Genomic DNA, 17,500 nt, shown 5'->3' with positions numbered 1-17,500 from the left:
ATAGTTGATGGAAATGGGCCTCTATACACCTCTGGAGATATTTCATTAGAAACCAGACACTTCCACCTAGAATAGTCATTTACCACATTAACAATGTAGAGAGTGTATTTCTGATTAATTCAATGTTATCTTTATTGAAAAAACAGTGCTTTTCTTTGAAAAATAAAGACATTTCTAAGTGACCCCAAACTTTTGAACGGTAGTGTATATATTAGGGCTGTCAGCGTTAACGCGTTAATCTATGCGATTAATTTGGCCGTGATTAACCCACTACAATATTTTAATGCAATTAACGCAACTTTGTTGACTTCCGGTGTCGTTGAAGTTGTTGCACTCCTCTGAGTGTCAAACCGCGGCAGTCCGCCTCCTTCCTCCCGTCTGCTCCTCCATATTCACAGAGGAGCAGAGGGCGACGTGTCGGTGACGCGGGGCGGAAGGTGAAGGGGACTTTGTTGTTGCTCCGCTCGATGCGCGCGCAGACACGCCGGCATGGAGCTCTGGGCGAGACGGAGAGAGAAGAGTGACCGACACGTGGAGACAGAATAACATGCTGCTGGAGAGACGACCAACAACAGACGTTTAGTTTAATAAAGAACTATGACGTCTCTAAGGAAAGAACCGTACATTACTTCTGCTGGAGAGACGACCAACAACAGACGTTTAGTTTAATAAAGAACAAAGACGTCTCTAAGGAAAGAACCGTACATTACTTCTGCTGGAGAGACGACCAACAACAGACGTTTAGTTTAATAAAGAACAAAGACGTCTCTAAGGAAAGAACCGTACATTACTTCTGCTGGAGAGACGACCAACAACAGACGTTTAGTTTAATAAAGAACAAAGCCGTCTTTAAGGAAAGAACCGTACATTACTTCTGCTGGAGAGACGACCAACAACAGACGTTTAGTTTAATAAAAGAACAAAGACGTCTAAGGAAAGAACCGTACATTACTTCTGCTGGAGAGACGACCAACAACAGACGTTTAGTTTAATAAAGAACAAAGACGTCTCTAAGGAAAGAACCGTACATTACTTCTGCTGGAGAGACGACCAACAACAGACGTTTAGTTTAATAAAGAACAAAGACATCTCTAAGGAAAGAACCGTACATTACTTCTGCTGGAGAGACGACCAACAACAGACGTTTAGTTTAATAAAGAACAAAGACGTCTCTAAGGAAAGAACCGTACATTACTTCTGCTGGAGAGACGACCAACAACAGACGTTTAGTTTAATAAAAGAACAAAGACGTCTCTAAGGAAAGAACCGTACATTACTTCTGCTGGAGAGACGACCAACAACAGACGTTTAGTTTAATAAAGAACTATGACGTCTCTAAGGAAAGAACCGTACATTACTTCTGCTGGAGAGACGACCAACAACAGACGTTTAGTTTAATAAAGAACAAAGACGTCTCTAAGGAAAGAACCGTACATTACTTCTGCTGGAGACGACCAACAACAGACGTTTAGTTTAATAAAAGAACAAAGACGTCTCTAAGGAAAGAACCGTACATTACTTCTGCTGGAGAGACGACCAACAACAGACGTTTAGTTTAATAAAGAACAAAGCCGTCTTTAAGGAAAGAACCGTACATTACTTCTGCTGGAGACGACCAACAACAGACGTTTAGTTTAATAAAAGAACAAAGACGTCTAAGGAAAGAACCGTACATTACTTCTGCTGGAGAGACGACCAACAACAGACGTTTAGTTTAATAAAGAACAAAGACGTCTCTAAGGAAAGAACCGTACATTACTTCTGCTGGAGAGACGACCAACAACAGACGTTTAGTTTAATAAAGAACAAAGACATCTCTAAGGAAAGAACCGTACATTACTTCTGCTGGAGAGACGACCAACAACAGACGTTTAGTTTAATAAAGAACAAAGACGTCTCTAAGGAAAGAACCGTACATTACTTCTGCTGGAGAGACGACCAACAACAGACGTTTAGTTTAATAAAGAACTATGACGTCTCTAAGGAAAGAACCGTACATTACTTCTGCTGGAGAGACGACCAACAACAGACGTTTAGTTTAATAAAGAACAAAGACGTCTCTAAGGAAAGAACCGTACATTACTTCTGCTGGAGAGACGACCAACAACAGACGTTTAGTTTAATAAAAGAACAAAGACGTCTCTAAGGAAAGAACCGTACATTACTTCTGCTGTAATCTGGCGCGATAGAGAACATTACAGGGGGGCGGGGCCTCACCCTGATAGAATGGTGGGGGAAACACTGGGGTGTGTCACATGCAAAAGCCTTTAAAAGGTGAATTTACATTGTTTTGTAAAATGTATAAAATGCCCCCAGCCTCCAGAGGGTTAACGTGACATATGTGAATGTCAGTCAGTTACCAAGGCCACTGGTTCTGCTGTTCAGTGTTAAAGATGACAGGACCAATGGGGTCTCTAATACACCTTTTCTTACTAATCTGATGTTTCACTGAAGAAACAATTTATCATCCACGATATTAAATACCTCGCTGGCACTGTATATGTAGGAGCCTCTTTGAAAACACAGCTCTGTGTGAAGTTTGGTCTTTAAAAAAGAATACAATTAAACAAGTGTCTAAAATACACGCTGTCTGAAGGGATTACTCGTTCATTTAGAAGATTTAGTCTTTAGAAGAAAAAAAAACATTGAATCGCGATTAATGAATTTCAAAATGTGCGATTAATTAGTTAAATTTTTTTAATCGATTGACAGCCCTAATATATATATACGTATATATATATACGTGTATAAATATGTATATATACGTATATGTATATATGTCCAGTATATATGTATATATACATATATAAATATATATATATAGATGTATATATACATATATAAATATATATATGTATATATTTATATATATATATACAAATATAAATATATATATATTTGTATATATTTATATATACATACATATATAAGTCAGTGGTACCTGTACGTGAGATTTAAAAAATATATATTTAAAATGATTTATACACTCGTGATAACAGCGGCGTTACAACCAGCCATGTTGAGGTGTGATGCTCTCCTCCGTCACGTCAGCGGGGGAAACGGGAAAACTGCCCCGAAGAAACATCAAGTTGCCCCTGATATCATCAGGAGGCAAAGAAAAGCCCCCATAACTTCCTTTAATAATTATGATCATTTAATAGTGAAAGTCTTATTATTGCCTAATAACCGTCGTCTGGACCCGGATGGTGAACTACAGACCTCGATGCCGTGGACACAGCTTCACTCAGAACCGCCAGAACCGAGCGGGGGGTCATCACAATTATTGCCAAATTAGCACTTTTACTCCTCCTCCTCCTCCTCCTCCTCCTTCTCCCTCCTCCTCCTCCTCCTCCTCTCTCTACCTCCGTCGTCGTGTCTTTCTTCTGAAGGGAAGAAGCTCATTAAAATAAATCCTCTTAAATATGCACACTGGCCTTATTCCTTATTATCCCTTATTCCTATTCATCAGTGACTCTCTCCCCCCCCCCTCTCTCTGTCTCTCTCTCTCTCTCTCTCTCAGTTCACGCTGAGCGTCAGAGCGACAGGGTGTGTGTGTGTGAGAGCTGTGGAGCGTTGTCTGTGTGTTTCTCTCTTCTCTATTCTTTCATAGTTGTTTGTATTTAGTTTATGTGGTGTATTAGTTGGGTTTCACAGTAGTTTAAGTTGTTTGGTGGTTATTTGGGTTTTTCTCTGGGTGTCTTCCCGCTGCCGGTGCCTCACCGGGCTCGGTGCGTGGCGAAATGTTTGCCCCGATTCCCCCCCCGCTGCTCACGAGGAGACACGGTATGAAGATTGCCGGTGACTCGTGCAGCGTGGAGGAATTGGCTCGGGCAGTCGGGAAGAAAGTCGGGTTCAGCAGCGTGAAGTCCGCCGCCAAGATGAACGGCTCGGTCGTGATCTTCCTGGATCAGGTGGCGAAGGTGAGCCGCGTGGTAGAGGAGGGTCTCGGTTGGAGATTTGTTTGTACAGGTGTTTCCGCTGGACCAGCCGTCCACCAGAGTCCTCGTTTCAAACGTCCCTCCGCTCATCTCCGATGAGTTTCTCAGCAGAGAGCTCTCCGCACGGAAAGCTGGTCTCCCGATGAGAGAGATCTCATCGGGGTTCAAGGAGAGCTCAATGAAGCATATCATGAGTTACCGAGATCGGTTTATATGATACTCAACGACCGAGCGCTGGAGTTAAACCTGCGCTTCAGCGTCAGAGTAGATGATGTTAACTATAACGTCTACGCGTCTTCATCGGCGATGAAGTGCTTTCATTGCGGGAGGAGGGCACACCGCGAGGGTCTGTTCGAGCGAGCGACCCTGCGCCAGCTGGGCCAGGCGGCACGGGTCCGGCCAGCGCCACGCGCGCTGCACCAGCGTGGGGAACAGCAGGTGAGGCGGCTGCCGCTGCCGCGGCTGCGGCGGCGGCGCGGGCGATGTAGCGGGCGCCCGATTCCAACGGAGAGCGGCGGCGTCACTGCTGCTGCACCCGACACACATGTGGTGGGTATGAATGAGGAGGAGTGATGGGGGTGATGCGGGCGAGGGGGGGGATGAGGGTGGGGAGGCTGGACAGGGCAGTGAAAGGCAGGCTGTGGGTGGAGTCGGGAGCGGTGAGAGGAAAGGAAAAGAAGGAAAAGCGGACCAAACAAATGGAGGGGATGTGGGTGGATCTGCCAAGAGCAGTGGGGTAGAGGCTGTGGGTGTGGTGGGAAGTGGGAGGGGAAAGAAAACAAGAAAAGAAGGGGAAAAAACCAAAAAGATTAAAAAAAAAAATAATATTGGTGATGGTGGTGGTGGTGATGGTGGCACGGGCTTAGAGGTGGAAGTGGGGAATGGGGTGGAGAATAATGAGGAAAGTGAGAAAGAGGAGGAAAAGGAAAAAAAAGACGTGGACAGGGGTGGCGAGAAGCCCATTGAGGGGGTAGGACAGGTGGGGGGAGGCGAAGAGGTGGAGGAGGACGGTGCAGGGAGGAGGGGGCGGAGCAGGTGGAGATGGACGAGGAGGAAGCAGGGGAGCAGAAAGGAGCCTCAAAGAGGAAGAAGAGTGGCGAGAGCGCCGGCAGCGAGGCCAAGGCCAGCAGGGTGGAAGTGAGGAGGAGGAGTCAGGGGGCGGGGCCGGTGGAGGACAGTAGTGACGAGGAGGGGTCAGAGGACAGCGACTCTCCTCTGTTTTTAACAAGTAGTCAAACGCAAAAGCTGTACACTGCTGATGAGATAAGTCTGTTTCTGCACAAAACAAAAGGGAAAAAGAAAGTAGAGGTCAAGGATCACTTCCCTGACCTCGTGGCCTTTGTACACTCGTGCCATTTCCACATGAGGGGAAAAAAATTAGACAGACAAGAGGTTTTTAGGATCAAAAAGTTTTTACCCAAAGTGAAGGAGTGCATCCAGCAGGGGGAGGTGGAGAGCTCCAATGTGTGTTTTATTTGATTTGTTGGTTTTAAGTTTTATTTGTTTTTTAAACTCTTTTCTTTTAATGAACACATTCAGAGTCGGAGTTTTAAACGTAAATGGAGCGAGGGACAGTAAGAAGAGAACATCAATTTATGAATTTAACAAGATGAAGGCCAACGATGTTCTCTTCTTACAAGAGACGCACAGCGACAGCACCAACGAGGCGGACTGGAGGAGGGAGTGGGGGGGGGAAGTCCTTCTGAGCCACAACACCAACCTCAGCGGAGGAGTGGGCTTCCTCTTCTCCAGGGCTTTCAGCCCGCGGTCACTGGAGGTCAAACACATCGTGGAGGGGAGGCTGTTCTTTGTGAAAGCACGGTTCGACCTTTTTAACGTGGTTTTTATAAATATCTATGCTCCAACAACTGGGACAGAGAGGCAGCTGTTTTTATCCAAAGTTAATGATGTTTTAAATGACTGTGCCTCGGAGGATTTTTATTCTTGGGGGGGGATTTTAACTGCACAGAGGATGATTTTAATGACAGAAACCACACAGAGCCACATCCAGCTTCACAGCAGGTGCTGAGGAGGCTGGTCCATTCTCACGGCCTGGTGGACGTGTGGAGAAGGATGCATCCGGACTGCCGACAGTACACATGGTCCCACGTTAGGGAGGGAAGGATCTCCTCAGCCAGGTTAGACCGTATTAATGTTTTTAAGCACCATTTTAATATTTTTAAAATGTGCAGCATTGTTCCGGCTGGTTTTACTGATCACTCTTTGGTTTTATGTCATGTTTTTATTAGGAATTTTTTACCCAGGAGCGCATATTGGCATTTTAATACAGTTTTAACTTTCGATAGGAATTTTAGAGAGGTGTTGTTTTATTTTTGGGGCATTTTTAGGCTGAGGAAGAGTGATTTTAATAATCTTAGGCAGTGGTGGGACCGTGGTAAGGTGGAAATTAAGCTCCTTTGTCAGCAGCACACTTTCAACGTCACTAGAGACGTCACCAGATCTATGAAGGACCTGGAGACTGAGATAGTGGACCTAGAAAGTTTAAGCGAGTCCACAGGAGATCGAGGACATATTGAAGTCCTCAAAGTAAAAAGCGGCTCTCGCCGACCTGTTCAAGTAAAGTGCAAGGCGCACTGGTCAGGTCCCGATTCCAGACCATCGCGGAGATGGACACTCCTCTAGCTTCTTCTTCGGCCTGGAGAAGAGGAGTGGGCAGGGAGTGATCCACTCACTGCTGACGGACGCAGGGCAGTCGGTTGTGGAGCCAAGCCAGATCCGGAAGCGGCGGTGGGGTTTTACCTCCCTTTATGCCACTGAGTATAGGGAGGAGGAGAGTCGACGGAGGGGCTCTGTGGGAGCTGCCTCAGGTCTCCGAGGAGACTAATGAGGAGCTCGACAGACCCATAACCCCCAAGAGCTGAAAGCTGCCCTGCAGGAATGCAGGAGGGCGCGCCGTATCGACGGCCTCCCCGCTGAATTTTACAAAAAATACTGGGATGTCCTCGGAGGGGACATCCTAGACGTCTTCAATGAGAGTCTGGCCTCTGGTTCCATGCCGATGTCCTGCCGGAGGGCAGTGCTGACGCTACTGCCGAAAAAGGAAACCCGCAGGACATCGGTAACTGGCGCCCTGTGTCTCTGCTGTGTGTGGATTATAAGCTTCTGTCCAGGGTCCTGGCCTCCAGGCTGAGGGGAGCTATGGAGCAGGTCCTCCATCGGGACCAGACCTACTGTGTGCCCGGCAGGTCCATGGTGGATAACGTCCACCTCATTCGGGACGTTTTGGAGGTCTCCAGCTCGTTGGGTATGGACACTGGTCTGATTTCTCTAGATCAGGAAAAGGCTTTTGACCGCGTTGAACACGGCTTCCTCTGGAAAGTTCTGGGCAAGTTTGGGTTCAGCGCTGGCTTCATAGCTAAGATCAAGGTGTTGTACAGTAATGTTGAGAGTGTGCTGAAGATAAACGGCAGGCTGTGTGCTCCTTTTAGAGTGGGTAGAGGGTCCGCAGGGCTGTGCTCTGTCCGGGATGCTCTACGCACTCTCCCTCGAGCCCCTCCTCATTAAAATACGCTCTAGCCTACATGGTTTGGTTTTACCTGGTTTTAGTAAAGGAATGATTTTATCGGCATATGCCGACGACGTTGTTGTTTTTATCAAGAATCAAAATGATGTAAACCTTTTAAATCGAATAGTACAGGATTTTAGCACGGCATCATCAGCGAGGGTGAACTGGAAGAAAAGCGAAGCCCTCGCTGTGGGGAGTGGCGTGGGCCTCCGGTTCTTCCACAAAAGCTCATATGGAAAAGGACGGTTTTAAATATTTAGGAATATACCTGGGAAACCGAGCATGGTCCAGAAGAACTGGGAGGCGTCACAGAGAAGATAGAGGGAAACTTTCCAAGTGGAAGTGGCTGCTCCCCAGATGTCTTTTAAGGGTAGAGTACTGGTTTTAAACAATCTTATTGCATCCCAACTGTGGCACAGGTTGACCGTGTTAGACCCTCCTCTGGCTTCTTAGCCAACATACAAAAGAAGATGGTGGATTTCTTTTGGGAGGGTCTACACTGGGTGCCACAGGGGTGCTGTTTTAGCCAGAGAGAGGAGGGGACAGGGCCTTGTCCACCTGGCCAGCCGGACGGCCACTTTTAGATTACAGTTTGTTCAGAAGTTTTAACGAGTCCGGGGTTTTAGTGTGGCGAGACGTGGCCAGCTGCATCCTCAGACGTGCTGACAACCTGGGGCTGGATACTGCTCTGTTTTAATAGACTCCAGCATTTTAAAACTAAGTGGGCTGCCTCCTTTTATCAGGGTGTTTTTAAGTCGTGGGCCCTTTTAAGCACGAAAGGTGCCCACAGTCTGACTCTCTGTTCTGGTTGTTGAGAGAACCATTAATTTATAATGCACGACTGGACATTAGCAGCAGCGTCACCCCTGGACTAACGGGCGCTGCTGCGAACAAAGACCCTTTCCTGCAGCAGTTGGTGGATGCAGTGGGCCGACGCTGAGCGACCCCCCGGCCCTGGGCTCCCTGCTGGGGATGCATTCCGACCGGGTGGCGAGGAGGCTCCTGGAGCTGTGGAGGCAGAGGCTGACCGGGTTGGAGAGGAGCCTCCTCAACGACTACAGCCAGCAGAGAGCAGAGCCGGACCCTGCAGACCCCTTCCCAGACATCTCCCTCAGCCCGGGCTAGGGGGACTCACCGGCCCCCTGCTAAGAACGAGCCACCCAAAAATCTGCACACTGAACAAAGCAGACAAGAAGACTTTGTATTTTAACCTCGTGAAGAGCATCAACAGGTCCAGACTGTGCAACAGACCGCCCACTGTGTGGTCAGAGAGACTTGGGCATGGAGGCCCTGGCCCGCAGTGGGGGGTCCTATACAAGCCTCCCCTAAAGAAAAGGACCGCTGACCTCCAGTGGCGGATTTTACACGGTGCTGTCGCGTCCAACGCTTTCATTTCGGTAATCAATCCCGCTGTCCTGAGCCAGTGCCCCTTCTGTGACCTCCGGGAGACTATTTACCATGTTTTTAACGAGTGTAAGAGACTTATGAGTTTCTTCGCTCTTTTAACATTGGTTTTAGTCTTTTAATGTGGCTTTTACAGAGAAGGTTTTTATCATGGGAGCTGCCTACAAAAGACGGAAAAAGAAAATGGCAGCTCCTTAATTTTTTATCCGGCGAAGCCAAAATGGCCATTTATTTAACTAGGAAGTCCCGGGTGGAAAACAGAGAGGGGCAGGAAGCCAGGGCAGTGTGGCTCTGTAACATCAGAGCCAGACTCTGGCTGGAGTTCAGATTTTATAAACACATTGGAGACCTGGATGCTTTTAAACAACGCTGGTGTTTTAAAGATATTGTTTGTTCTGTGGTGGAAGAGGAGCTGGAGTTTGCACCACTTTTTATTAGGTAAAACATGTTTTTCTTTTGTTTTAAGGTTTTTTTGTTTTGTTTGTGTGCTTTTATTTTAACCAATTTGATTTTTTAAAACACTTTATTTTTAAAGAAATGTTGTAATGGAAAAAATGTAAATAAAGTGTTTTTTCAAAAATCAAAAAAAATCTCTCTGTCTCTGTCTCTCTCTCTCTCTCTCTCTCTCTCTCTCTGTCTGTCTCTCTTCTCTCCACCAACTTTTCTGTCTTCCCTCAACGCTCTTCTTTTGGTTCTCCCGTTCTCTTCTCATTCAGCCCTCTCTCTCTCTCCCTGTGCATTCTCTCCATCGCTCTGTTCACACCTCTCCTCTCCGTCTCTTTTCATATCCATCACACTCACTAACTCCCCTCTTTCCTCGCTCCTCCCTCCCTCCCTCTTTCTCTCACCTGCTTGTCAGCTGTTTTTGTGAAACATTGGCAGCCTCCGCCCTCTCTCTCTCTCCCTCTCTTCTCTCTTTACTTCGATCAACCTCTCGTCTTCACTCAATCTTAATTGTTTCTCCAGTTCTGTTCACTTCATCTTCCTCTTTATTCTCTTTATGCTCCTCGTGTTCTTCACTTCTTCTTCTTCTCTTCATCTTGATCAACTTTCTCTCTTAATTGCTTCCTCCATCTCATCCTGAGTCTCTCTCTTTCTCTCTCTCTCTCTCTCTCTTTGTCTCTCTCTCTCTCTCTCTCTCTCTCTCTCTCTCTCTCTCTCTCTCTCTCTCTCCTGCTCTCTCATTCCCCTCCACATCGGCTCATTTTCAGAAGAGCTTTATTGGCTCGTGATGTGAGTTGGAGGACTCTGATGGTTCTTTGAGGCACCATATATGGTTCCCCAAAGAACCTTTCAAACCAGGGTTCTTTAAAGAACCATTTCCTCATTGAGTAACTTCGAAGAACCTGTAAAGGTGTCTCCAATGAATGAACGGTTCTCCAGCAGGTGATGGTTCTTCGTAGAACCACAAAACCTTTTAAAGAACCATTTTAGAACCTTTATTGTTCGGTGCAGCCGGTTCCTTCCAGATTGAAGTTGAGATCAGATAATCTCCTCATGTCTGGCGCTGCACTCTAGAAATACTTTATCTCCCCTCCTCCCCCCCTCCACTCCTCCATCAGCCCCTCCTCCTCCTCCCTCCCTCCCCCCTCCACTCCTCCATCAGCCCCTCCTCCTCCTCCCTCCCTCCCCCCTCCACTCCTCCATCAGCCCCTCCTCCTCCCTCCCTCCCCCATCCACTCCTCCATCAGCCCCTCCTCCCCCCTCCCTCCCCCCTCCACTCCTCCATCAGCCCCTCCTCCTTTATACTCCGTCCATTTGGCTTCCATCTCTCCGTTTGAAGCTGACGAGGCAAAAAAGTGAAACGGCGGCTCTTTCAACTCGCCGTTTCTCACTCAACACACCTCCTCCTCCTCCTCCTCTTCCTCCTCCTCCTCTTCCCTCGCCTCCTCCTCTTCCTCTTCCCTCTACTCCTCCTCCTCCTCCTCCCTTTATCGGAGGAGCAGACCGTCTGCCAAATGTTTCGGGGTGGAACAATTTTAGCTCATGCAATTTCTCATCTGAAAAGGGTGTTTGTGTGTGTGTGCATGTGTGTGTGTGCATGTTTGTGTGAGTGTGCATGTGTGTGTGTGTGTGCATGTGCGTGTGTGAATGTGTGTGTGTGTGTGTGTGTGTGTGTGTGTGTGCATGTGTGTGTGTGTGTGTGAATGTGTGTGTGTGTGTGTGTGTGTTGGGGGGATTCCCTTGAAAGGGAGATCCTGTAATTGTGTGACTGTCTGGCGGGCGGATCCCTCCCATTGGGCGTCTCCGTGGTGACGCACTGGTTCCAATAAAATCGTTGACTCCACCGGCTGACAAGAACCGTCAACCGTAACTTAAATATATAAATATATATGTATATATATGGGCAGCACGGTAGCTCAGTGGTTAGCACTGTCGCCTCACAGCAAGAAGGCTCTGGGTTCGAATCCCGGTCGTTCCAGGTCCTTTCTGTGTGGAGCATGTTCTCCTCGTGTTCTCCTCGTGTTCTCCTCATGTTCTCCTCATGTTCTCCTCGTGCCTGCGTGGGTTTCCTCCGGGTACTCCGGTTTCCCCCACCATCATAAAGAAATGCACCGCAGCCTCACCCCGGTTCGTATGGATGTGAATGAATGTTGGCGGTGGTCGGAGGGGCCGGAGGCGCTGATTGGGGGAGGGGCCGTAGGCGCTGATTGGGGGAGGGGCCGGAGGCGCTGATTGGGGGAGGGGCCGTAGGCGCTGATTGGGGGAGGGGCCGGAGGCGCTGATTGGCTGCCACGCTTCCGTCAGTCTGCCCCAGGGCAGCTGTGGCTACTGATGTAGCTTACCACCACCGGGATGACTGTGTGTGTGTGTATGACTACTGGACTCTGTAAAGCGACTTCGGGTGACTTGAGAAGCGCTATAAAAAATAAATGATTATTATTATTATTATTATTATATATATATATATATATATATATATATAGAGAGAGAGAGAGAGAGAGACTCTTACGATGATAGAAAGTGTTGTTTCTTTAGTTAATGGACCGTAACCCTCTTTTGGCTCCTCCCCCTCACCTTTTTTTCTCTCCATTTGATGGTAAAAATAAGAACCATTTCTGGTTCCACAGAGAACCTTTCAAACTAGGGTTCTTTAAAGAAACATTCCCTTAAATAGTTCTTCAAAGAACCTATAAGAACCGTAAACATGGTTCCTGAAGGCCCCATAAACGGTTCTCTGTTCATTCCCACACACGACGAGGTGTTATGATGAGATGTGTTCACGACCCAATCAGGTGCCGAGTGACCGACGACGTGACGATTGGGGGCGGAGCCTCTCTTCAGCGTGTTGACGGCATGATCTCAGTGGAAGGAAGAGAGATGACTTCATCATAAAAAAGATGTAATATATATTACTGTAAACATGATCATATGTAGACGCTTCAGACCCTCTGATTTATAGTAATCACATTACACGCCGGCAGGCTGATGACATCATGTCTGTGACTGTCTGTTTCTGTCTGTGACTGTCTGTTTCTGTCTGTGACTGTATGTGACTGTCTGTGACTGTCTGTGACCATCTGTGACCGTATGTGACTGTCTGTGACCGTCTGTGACTGTATGTGACTGTCTGTGACCGTCTGTGACTGTATGTGACTGTCTGTGACTGTCTGTGACCGTCTGTGACTGTATGTGACTGTCTGTGACCGTCTGTGACCGTCTGTGACTGTCTGTGACTATCTGTGACTGTATGTGACTGTCTGTGACTGTCTGTGACCATCTGTGACCGTCTGTGACTGTATGTGACTGTCTGTTTCTGTCTGTGACTGTATGTGACTGTCTGTGACTGTCTGTGACCATCTGTGACCGTCTATGACCGTCTGTGACTGTATGTGACTGTCTGTGGCCGTCTGTGACCGTCTGTGACTGTCTGTGACTGTCTGTGACCGTCTGTGACTGTATGTGACTGTCTGTGACTGTCTGTGACTGTCTGTGACCATCTGTGACCGTCTGTGACTGTATGTGACTGTCTGTGACCGTCTGTGACTGTCTGTGACTGTATGTGACTGTCTGTGACTGTCTGTGACCGTCTGTGCCCGTCTGTGACTGTATGTGACTGTCTGTGACTGTCTGTGACCGTCTGTGACCGTATGTGACTGTCTGTGACTGTCTGTGACCGTCTGTGACTGTCTGTGACTGTATGTGACCGTCTGTGACCGTATGTGACTGTCTGTGGCCGTCTGTGACTGTCTGTGACCGTCTGTGACTGTCTGTGACTGTCTGTGACCATCTGTGACCGTCTGTGACTGTATGTGACTGTCTGTGACTGTCTGTGACCGTCTGTGACCGTATGTGACTGTCTGTGACTGTCTGTGACCGTCTGTGACCGTCTGTGACTGTATGTGACCGTCTGTGACCGTATGTGACTGTCTGTGACTGTCTGTGACCGTCTGTGACCGTCTGTGACTGTCTGTGACCATCTGTGACCGTCTGTGACTGTATGTGACTGTCTGTGACCGTCTGTGACTGTCTGTGACTGTCTGTGACTATCTGTGACTGTATGTGACTGTCTGTGACTGTCTGTGACCATCTGTGACCGTCTGTGACTGTCTGTGACTGTCTGTGACCGTCTGTGACCGTATGTGACTGTCTGTGACTGTCTGTGACCGTCTGTGACTGTCTGTGACTGTATGTGACCGTCTGTGACCGTATGTGACTGTCTGTGACTGTCTGTGACCGTCTGTGACTGTATGTGACTGTCTGTGACCGTCTGTGACCGTCTGTGACTGTATGTGACTGTCTGTGCTCGTCTGTGACTGTCTGTGACCGTCTGTGACCGTATGTGACTGTCTGTGCTCGTCTGTGACTGTCTGTGACTGTCTGTGCTCGTCTGTGACTGTCTGTGCTCGTCTGTGACCGTCTGTGACCGTCTGTGCTCGTCTGTGACCGTCTGTGCTCGTCTGTGACTGTCTGTGCTCGTCTGTCTCGTTACATTTTGCTCACGGAACAAACCAGGTGAAAAAAGAAACTTTTTGATGAGAAAAATGTGAAGATAAAGAAGACAGGAGATTAAATGAGGTCTAGAGAGATGGAGAGATGGAGAGATGGAGAGATGGAGAGATGGAGAGATGGAGAGATAGAGAGATGGAGAGATGGAGATGGAGAGATGGAGAGATAGAGAGATAGAGAGACAGAGAGATGGAGAGATGGAGAGATGGAGAGATGGAGAGATGGAGAGATGGAGAGATGGAGAGATGGAGAGATGGAGAGATGGAGAGATAGAGAGATAGAGAGATAGAGAGATAGAGAGATAGAGAGATGGAGAGATGGAGAGACAGAGAGACAGAGAGATGGAGAGATGGAGAGATGGAGAGATGGAGAGATGGAGAGATGGAGAGACAGAGAGATGGAGAGATGGAGAGACAGAGAGATAGAGAGATGGAGAGATGGAGAGATAGAGAGATGGAGAGATGGAGAGATAGAGAGATAGAGAAATGGAGAGATGGAGAGATGGAGAGATAGAGAGATGGAGAGATAGAGAGATAGAGAGATAGAGAGATGGAGAGATGGAGAGATGGAGAGATGGAGAGATGGAGAGATAGAGAGATAGAGAGATAGAGAGATGGAGAGATGGAGAGATAGAGAGATGGAGAGATGGAGAGATGGAGAGATGGAGAGATAGAGAGATAGAGAGATGGAGAGATGGAGAGATAGAGAGATGGAGAGATAGAGAGATAGAGAAATGGAGAGATGGAGAGATAGAGAGATGGAGAGATGGAGAGAGCGAGGAGGAGACAGATAACAACAACTACTCAGAGTCCTCCTCTCCTCCTCCCCTCCTCCTCCCCAGGAGGAGGTGTTCTGTGGAGCCGAGCTGCCACCAGGGAGACAAACCCTCCTGTGGAGCGTGAAGGAACGCCCCGCCCCTCTGACCTCTGACCTCTGACCGACCGGAGGACTTTCATCCCCCGGAGTTCTGACCTGTCCGTCTCTCTCTCTCTCCACCTGTCTGTCTCTCTCTATCTCTCTTTGATGACCCCCCCCCCCCGCCCTGTTCATCCTCTGCTGCACGGTACAGTATGTACACCACTGAGGTCACCACAAGGTCACCACAAGGTCACAACATGTCATCCAGTCAGAACATGTTCTGTGGATCACTGGATTCACTTCTGATGTTCCACAAACAGGATTCAGAGACATGAAGGATAGAAAACCAGTTCCTCACGTCAACAACACGACATGAGAGCAGCTCTGCAGACACAGTGTCACCAGCAGAGACAAGGAGACAAGGGGACAAGGGGACATAGAGACAAGGAGACAAGGGGACATAGAGACAAAAAGATATGAAGACATAAAAACATAGATATATAAGGACATGAGGACATAGGACATAGGACATAGGACATGCTCAGTGGCGGTGCGTCCATAGAGGGCGCTAGGGCGCCGCCCCTCTTAAAATTTTGAGATGAAAAAAAAAAGAAGAAGAAAAAATAAATACATCCTGTCAAAAAACATTATACGCCAAATCATTTAAATAGTAAATATACCGTGTTGACACGCTAAATGTGTGTGGGAGACGTCAGCCTGTCAACAACCACTTAAGTTAATGTGAAAAAAATATAATATATCGCCACTCATTATCACGGAGAGAAGCCCCGCCCCCTTACGGGACACCGGCCAAACGTGTGTGTGTGGCATCGAGAAAACATTTCAGTCATTTCGGCAAGGACGGCTTCTCATTGGCGGATGAAACGTGAATCTTGGGGCACAAAAATGTGCGTTCATTGGCCAATGACATCGTTTTATTATTTCACGTGATTGGACTATTCGGCCAATCAGAGACCGGTATCGTTCCCTCAGCCAGAGAGCTCCACGGAGCTACGGGAGCAGGTAGCTAACGGAGCTGTCAGCTGGAGGCTCAGTGAGTAATGCACTGTTTAGTTTCCCCTGTCTGTTGTTCCAAAGGGACTGAAACTCTCTGGACTACAACGGGGGGAGGGATCTAAAGAGCTGCAGACAAGTGGAAAGCACGAATCTTGCCGCAGTTATCTAGCTAAGAGCATGGAGCTAACTCGCTAACAGCCTGAAGCTAACCCTGTTTACAGTCAGCAGAAGGAGACCGAACTGGCATCGAAACACAACGAAGAAGTTCTGAAAAACAGACACATTCCCTCCAGAATAATGAAATAGGCTGGTTACAGACATGATTGACTTTAACCAGAGAGTAAAGTGACCACTTTAAAGAGAGGAGGCTACTTGTCTTTACAGTAGTGGGTCTACTCTGTCACCCAATGTAACATGTGATCTCTCTGACTCTATTCTGCTCTGAACCTCTTTCATGTGAGGGTGAAACTCTTTTATTTTGTAAACCTCTGAAACCCAACCCAATGTTCCTTAAAGCTGCTCTGAACCTCTCATGCTAAAGTTACAGTGTGTTGATAGTTGTTGTTGGACCGTGTTGAGCACGCTGTGTTCTTGAAATAAAGCTTTGTTTTTTTACAATATTCTACTCAAAACCTCTTTTCTTCTTATTGTTGAGTGATATTTAAACCGCGTCGCCCAACTGCGCCCCCCCCCCCCCCCCCCAAATTTCACCAGCCGCCACTGGACATGCTACAGTGCTATAAGAGCCTCACCGTCTCTCCGGAAGTTGCCCCTCAGAACTCTGGCCATGGAGACGTCCGCCGAGGAGAAAGTCCCGAACAGCAACAAGGTCCACAGCTGGAGGACCACCGGGAGGACCACCGGGAGGACCACTGGGAGACTCATGGGGACTCCGAACTTTAGAGAACTTTGGAGAACTTTAGAGAACTCTGGAGAACTTTGGAGAACTCTGGAGAACTTTGGAGAACTCTGGAGCAGGTGTCCTCCGTGTCCTCCGTGTCCTCCGTGTCCTCTCCCCGTCCGGTCGACGTGAAGTGATCCACTTGTCGGAGACCGAAGCAAGACCTCCACTGGCTTTCCGTTCGGCTCCGACGCGCCTTTATACGACCTCCTCTCGCGCAGCACCGGAGAGCCTCCCGTGACTCCGGTGTGCAACGTCCAGTCTCGTGCCAAAATGCCCCAAATTCCAAGTGTGTGTCCTCGACTGAAAGTTACGCGGCACGAGGAGACAACACTCCGGAACCGTTCGGCTCCGGTGGACCGGCGCGCCGACAAATAGCTCCGTTCACGGTCAGGCGGCGCGAGCTCACCGGCGCCGCGCGTCTTATCACCGGGAAGAGAATCGATGATGCCCGCGAGCACCGGAATAGCGCGCATAGTTTACTGGAGCTGGCAGACGGGCCGGGGCTGTGGACGGCGCCTCACTCTGTGTGTGTGTGTGTGTGTGTGTGTGTGTGTGTGTGTGTGTGTGTGTAACTGAGAGAGATGCTCTGGCTGGATGTCAGAGGAGGAAAAATACACTTATGTGTACACAAGTGGAGAAAGTTCTATCTATATCGTCTATCTATCTATCATATATCTATCTATATACCTATCCATCTTTCCATCCAACCTACCTACCTATACCTACCTACCTACCTACCTACCTACCTATACCTACCTCTACCTACCTATACCTACCTACCCATACCCACTGCCTACCTACCACCTACCACCACCCATACCCACCTACCATACCCACCTCCACCCACCCACCCACCTACCCACCTGCCTACCTGCCTACCTGCCATGCCACCATACCCACCCA

General features: G+C 48.2%; 1 protein-coding gene across 1 annotated transcript in view; it reads right to left on the bottom strand.

Annotated features, from left to right (window-relative positions):
* The window catches only part of pdgfd (platelet derived growth factor d), a 54,512-nt gene extending 37,934 nt beyond the window's left edge, over positions 1-16,578 (bottom strand). Inside the window, exon 1 of the mRNA XM_056442081.1 lies at positions 16,446-16,578. Coding sequence (XP_056298056.1) covers positions 16,446-16,578 — 133 coding nt within the window. The remainder of the gene's footprint in view (positions 1-16,445) is intronic.
* Between the last annotated feature and the right edge of the window lie 922 nt (positions 16,579-17,500).

Source organism: Pseudoliparis swirei, chromosome 20 (assembly GCF_029220125.1).
Source record: "Pseudoliparis swirei isolate HS2019 ecotype Mariana Trench chromosome 20, NWPU_hadal_v1, whole genome shotgun sequence".
In the NCBI taxonomy this organism is placed as follows: Eukaryota; Metazoa; Chordata; class Actinopteri; order Perciformes; family Liparidae; genus Pseudoliparis; species Pseudoliparis swirei.
This window is presented reverse-complemented; position numbering and strand designations above follow the sequence as displayed.